Source organism: Macadamia integrifolia, unplaced genomic scaffold, assembly GCF_013358625.1.
Source record: "Macadamia integrifolia cultivar HAES 741 unplaced genomic scaffold, SCU_Mint_v3 scaffold585, whole genome shotgun sequence".
Classification (NCBI taxonomy): Eukaryota; Viridiplantae; Streptophyta; class Magnoliopsida; order Proteales; family Proteaceae; genus Macadamia; species Macadamia integrifolia.
The window spans coordinates 79,886-85,862 of record NW_024870493.1 but is presented as its reverse complement, the minus strand read 5'-3'; the positions used below and the strand labels follow the sequence as shown (position 1 = coordinate 85,862).

General features: G+C 37.4%; 1 protein-coding gene across 3 annotated transcripts; it reads right to left on the bottom strand.

Moving 5' to 3' along the window:
* On the bottom strand, positions 1-5,977 carry LOC122069347 (probable methyltransferase PMT3). Of its 3 annotated transcripts, none has more exons than XM_042633335.1 (8): positions 5,786-5,977; positions 4,361-4,896; positions 4,033-4,197; positions 3,688-3,870; positions 2,755-3,349; positions 1,673-1,785; positions 1,364-1,584; positions 1-567 (listed from the first exon to the last, which is right to left on the bottom strand). In XM_042633335.1, the coding sequence occupies exons 2-8, from the start codon at positions 4,643-4,645 to the stop codon at positions 243-245; spliced, it is 1,887 nt and encodes a 628-aa protein (XP_042489269.1). In that variant the 5' UTR covers positions 4,646-4,896; positions 5,786-5,977; the 3' UTR covers positions 1-242. The 3 variants fall into 3 exon arrangements, with proteins under 3 accessions (XP_042489269.1, XP_042489271.1, XP_042489270.1); XM_042633337.1 differs by having other exon boundaries at positions 4,361-4,815; XM_042633336.1 differs by lacking the exon at positions 5,786-5,977 and adding an exon at positions 5,051-5,514.

Genomic DNA, 5,977 nt, shown 5'->3' with positions numbered 1-5,977 from the left:
TTTGTCGGCAAAAAGAATTTAATCTCATAATTACCGTATCTAATGGACAAATAATGTGTAACTGTGGCTGACAGCCTAAACTACATTATGAAAGAAAAATATAAAATTTCAAAACATCACTGAATATTACACAAGGGGGAGAAAAATTGATTTACCATCAACATCACTTGGGCCATGCTTGCTTGGTTGGACCCTGAGTGGGTGAGGTTATAAAATAAACGGTAAAGATGAACATAACAAAATTATGATGCAAAATCCCTAAGGCTCTCGCTTCTCACCCGCGGCATCTTCTTCTGAATAATAAGCATCTCATCCTCATCGTGCTCTGAATCCGATTCGGGGTCAGCAGTTCCCACCCCTTCCCAGTGCAATGCTGATAAATACTTTTTAATATACTCCACCACTGGTCGCTTATCCCGGATAATTATGAAACCAGAAGGTCTTAGTATACGGTCCATCTCTATAAGCAGATCCTCTGCACTACATTCTTTTTTCTCGATGTCAGAGAAGACAGTCCAGGCATGAAGAAGATCATAAGTCCGAGGATAGGTAGAGAAGGCTTCACACCTGTCAACAGCAAGATCCAAGAAGTCTGATTAAAATTTTCTGTTTCAGTTCTGTTTAATCAAAGCTTAAGAGGGAGTCATTATGTTAATTGGATGGGATTCTGACTATGATTCTTCAGACTCTAGAAGACTAGAATCCAGATTCAAGTTTGTCCTCAAAGCCCGGTGTAAAGCCATTGATTCCTCAATTCAGTAATTACAAACAAGAATCACAAGAACACAAGAATTGCCATAGGGCATAGACAAAAAACAGGCAGAAAGATTGACGAGTAATTAAATGGGAAATTCCCCATTCACAAGTAGAAATTAGAAAGGTTATTATATTCTAATTATGACTAATAAAATTTATTGAAAGAAAAAAATAACTCTGGAAATTTACCCATTAGAAATATTCCAAACCAAATTAACACCAATTTAATACGCCCCTTTGGTTTTTCTACCAGTATGCATTACAGAATAGTCAAAGAAAGCAATAATGATTACACGAGTCATTGAAACCCTACCAATTTTGAGCAATAAATTAGAACTGCCTGGATTCAGTGGCATTCTGGAAGCCTAAAATGACATGGATCATTGATAAAATAAAGGAGCTTGTTTACTTAACATTTCGCATCTTTAGCAAATTCAGTTGAACTAAAATTTTCTAATTTTAGGTTAAAAAAAAAAAAATCCCTCTTGGATTTAAGAGTCATGTTCATGCATATATTACTGCCACCACAAGGGTTGGGAAAATGATGCCTGTTGTGTCTTTCCAAAGAAACTAGGTAATAATAATATTTCAAGAGTTCGTTGCATACCAATTGTGTATAGTGCCTATCAGGCCCCTGTCATATATTATCTTGAGTGTGTTTGGTCCATCTTCTGGCACAACATTCATCACCCATACATTTTTGCTTTTCAGAGCAGCTGCAAAAGACCCTAAGTTTGCCTTCATGTCCATCACATTCCTCAGAGAGCCAGGCTTAGTCTTTCGACCCAAAATGTTCCAGTAACTCTCAACCCTCAGTCTCCAAACTTCCTGCACCAAATTGAACCAATAAAACCCCAAGTTCTCCTTAAGTGCACAGACAACTACATGCAGATGAGAAATGGTTGACAGGAATTACCATGTCCTTTTCAAACATTTCATTGGAATAGCCAAAATCCGCAAGACGTGGAGGAGGAGAAGTTAATCGAGCTGGCCAAGGAGCCAATGCACTACCACTGTCGCGGTGAATTTCTGATAAAATCAAGAAGATGGAAAGTTGATACACGTTTAAATGTGAACCTCAAATCAGTGAGAAAATATTATCAGGTGACAATGCATAAGCAGAAGTCAAACATGTGAAACTCTTAGAGGAAACTTCTTACAGTTCAGACACAAACCAATAAAAATGAATTATCAAATAGAACAAGTAGAAAGGGCATGTCTCCCTGTAAACCAAGAGGCCACTTTTTACTTTGTAGGTCATTGACATCAACAGCAATGGAAGGAAAGGCTTTTCATCTTACCAGTAGCCATGTCTCTTATAAATGGCCATAGTCCATCCAATTCATGGGCTTAGAAAACCCTTTTCCTCTTGATTTTTCTGCTTGGACACCTGTTATATTAGAAGCAGGAAGCGTATAATCTTTATCCTTCTATCAGTGTTAAAAAACCATTTTCCTAACAAAAAATCAACCTACATTTTCACAGGAAATCTATCTTGGCATCCTTAAAATTAAGCTGTAGTGCAAAATAACAGTGAAAAGGGTTATAGACTTTAGTAAAAAATTGGACTTCAAACAACATTCAAGTAGGTGACTAACAAATCCAAACATAACCTTTAAACATTGTAGGATAATATCTTTAGGATATAGATTAATCCAAGCATAGTTCTGGCTAGAAGTATTCAAGACCCTACAAGATTATGAAATAGAGTTACATGATTTAAATATATATATATATATATGGGATTGACAGAAAAACAAGTTCGAAGCCCAATACGGACACAGTTGTTCTAGATATAAAAGCTGACTAGGTAAGGCCATGCATATGGAAAACAAGAGTGCGGTTCAATAATGCTCAATATGTTAAACAGAATTGAGCAATTATTTTTCCATTAGATCTGTAAACAACCTTAAGAATTTTAATCACCCAAGTCAAAATACAAAATACATAAGTAAAACTCAGAGACCATGACATGGGAAGATTAGGGGGGTTACTCACGGTCTGAATAAGGTGTTATGCAAGTTTCCATTTGCACACCCCATGCCGCATCTGCATCATCATCAGATCTGCAGAGAGGAGGTTGGGTACCAGGCTCTCTTTCCATGTAACAGTCATTTGTCAGTGGTTTAACCCAAATGACAGTTTGGTTTCTCTTGGCTGCAATTTTCCAACACATGCGTTCCACAAGGGCACTCATCTCTCTCCATATTCTTAGATCTTCTTCATCCTGCGCATATGCTTCAGGAGATGAGTAGGCAAAATAGCCTCCTGGTCGCAGCAGCCTATCTAGCTCAAGCAGAAGGATCCCATCTCGTTGAAGCCAGTCAATCCTACAGCGAGAACAGTGAGCAAATTCAAAGGATCTACTTGGATAAGGAAGCCTCTTTGTCCCTAAGACAGCAAGGTATGCAGGAATTCCCCTCTCCAGAGCAAACTGGATCTGGTTTTGATGTACGTCATTGGGTGCCAAAGACATTGCTATGATATCAGATGAAAGAAGATATGCTCCAAAACTTGCAACTCCACAGCCCACATCGAGCACTGTGCGGATCCTTCCCTCATTGTTCAAATTATTGTTTGAAAAGTTGAGCATCTGAAAAGACAAACCAGAAGTTAGATGATTACTACACTTATGCAGTCCAAGACATCTTTTAAGTTAAAAGCAATCACAATAAAAAAAAAAATATATATATATATATATATATATATCCCCAAAAAATGGTAATCAAATAAAATTCTGTTGAAAGGACAAACATATTCATGAAATTACAATACCATAATTCATTACAAATTCATAATTTTTCAGTAGCAGTTGAGAAAAGCAATTCCCAACATACTATACTGCTAAACAGCCATGCAATTGAACCAAAGAAAGGACTAGTTCTTTCTTTTCCTTGCCTCATAATACAATTAAAAAATAAACTGTCTTACATTTGCAATGGAAGCAATATATTTGTCAGCTCCATAATGAAAATGAGTGCCACCTCCAGGAAAGACAATCTTTTCACCTTTGACAACCATCCAGTTCTGGTCAGACTTCTCATGCGCAAGGTGAGTATGAGGAATGTTTGCTTTCCATACTTCATCTCTGCTTCTTGGCCACTTGATTGGGATCTATAATAGTCAACCAAGACAGATCATCTAACATTTTATGCATATCACATAAAAGAAAAAGAAAAAGAAAAAAAAACACAGGGAATGAAAATTTCTTCAGTTTTATTTCTAATGTAACTCAATTTTTGAATAATCTTAAATTACACTAAAGCATGATTCAACCTTGTAGCCTGATGGAGGAGGAATCAAGCAATTGTAGCGCCTTTCAGGTGGAGGGCAATGTCTTTCATAGTGCTCCATCAAAGACAAATCTAGCTTCAATCTCATTTGGTAAATAAGGTTTCTGTCCAGGCAGGGAATTAGCTCTGAATGTCGATCATCACAAACCTTCAAGGCAGAAATTTAAGTACGGAATATTGTTAAGCCTACAACTAAAATAAAAGTTGAAAAAGCTATTACACTCAAATTGTAGGTGGGGGTCGGGAAGGAGAACGAATTGCCAGCAAAGGTTTAGGAAGAAAAGAAAGATCAATAGGGGGAGGGATCTTACAGGGAAGCTCTTTGGCACAATGTCATCCTCCCCGTCTCCAAGCACAAACTTGGAGGAAGATTCCTCTTGCTTGTTTCCAAGATCACCATATTCATCACCGCCCAAATAAGACGACCCCAATTTTCTTAAGGATCTACTTCCATATTCCAGAGCCGAAGCCCCATTATGCATTTGGGTACCAAAAAGTGATCCATAATAGACAAAGATAAAAACAAGAAAGATTGACACACAACACAAGGCAGTGATCAATCGCTTCTTTTGGACTCCATCAGTTCTTCCCCTCATATTTGATTCGTGATGAGTTCTTACAACAAAGTGGTTGTTATAAATTCACTAGCATCAAAAGGTCACAAAGAGAGAACTGTACTGCACCATGCCAAAGACTAACACTAGAGGCCTTCAATATCCAAGCTAAATCCAATGTTCCTTAGTAGTGGTCCAATTATGCCTACAATCTTGAAAATTTCAACGTATAAGATGGGATTATTTGCAGTTATCAGTGATCCAGGCAAGAAACGTCAGCTTGAAGCACAACACTGTAAAAGCCCAAAACAGAAGCTATCAGCAAAATCCACAACTCATATGAAGCAAAGTCATCCAAGACATTCCATTATAAGAAACTAATGTTGGATCAAGGGATCCTATAGAATGAATTTAAGGATAATGCTAATAGGATATTTCTTGTCATACCTAGGAAATCCGAAACTTGATTCCAAAAACAAAGGTTGAGGAAGGGAGGGACAATTCAGTCTAGTTGACCAGGACCAATATGACCTTCAGGCCTTAGAACTGCATTATAATTAGGCAAGGCCAGGTGCATGGTAATTAGCAGAAACTACGCACTGGTGTATTCTGAGATTTACCATCAACCACCGACACCCACAAACAAAAAAGCGACTCACAAAAGCAGCGAAAGAGAGTGATGAAACGACTTGTTCAGAAATCCGTGTGTCGGCAATACACACCCTCAAAATAACAATAATTATATAACAATTTAACAAAAGGAACAAATTTTGTAATTTGGCTTCGCTTTCCACGATTTCATTTCGTTCTTCAACCATTCGGAACCAAGAAAGTGAAGAAACCAATACAGTAATAGCTCACTCAAACAAAGGAAAACGTATAACTCCTTCAATGACTCAATGAGCTAGAATTCGTAGATCCGAAAAAAAAACCTAATTTTTCCAACGAACACAAGAATCAAACTTTCCAAACTCAAGTCCAAGACGAACTCAGAGATCCAACATGGAATTCGATATCAATAAATATGGAACCAATCAGATCCACCAATCTCTAACAATAATTCAATTAGATCTAAAGAAAAAAACAACATATTATGATGTTCTCCTTGAGCTGAATACATAAAAGGAAAGAGAAACAAAGAACCAGTTCATTAAAAGCAAACATTAAATGAAATGCACTAACCTGTACCGCCAAATGTTCTTCAATGGTGACAATAACTGAATCGGATCTCGACAGCAACTGAAAAATCCCAAAAATTTCCAATGGAGTTCTAAGTGGAGCATAAATGGACGACAAGTGAGAGAGAGAGAGCTAGACAGTGCGGCTAGATAGTGAAGCTAATCAAATCTCAGGATGTCTTAGTAAGCTTTACCT

Excerpts from the sequence above, each read along its gene's own strand:
- LOC122069347 (XM_042633335.1), bottom strand. The coding sequence starts at position 4,645 with ATGAGGGGAAGAACTGATGGAGTCCAAAAGAAGCGATTGATCACTGCC. Across the intron at positions 4,198-4,360 it reads TTGTGCCAAAGAGCTTCCCT|GTTTGTGATGATCGACATTC; the intron begins GTAAGATCCCTC and ends TCTGCCTTGAAG. Across the intron at positions 1,786-2,754 it reads CATAACACCTTATTCAGACC|AAATTCACCGCGACAGTGGT; the intron begins GTGAGTAACCCC and ends TGATTTTATCAG.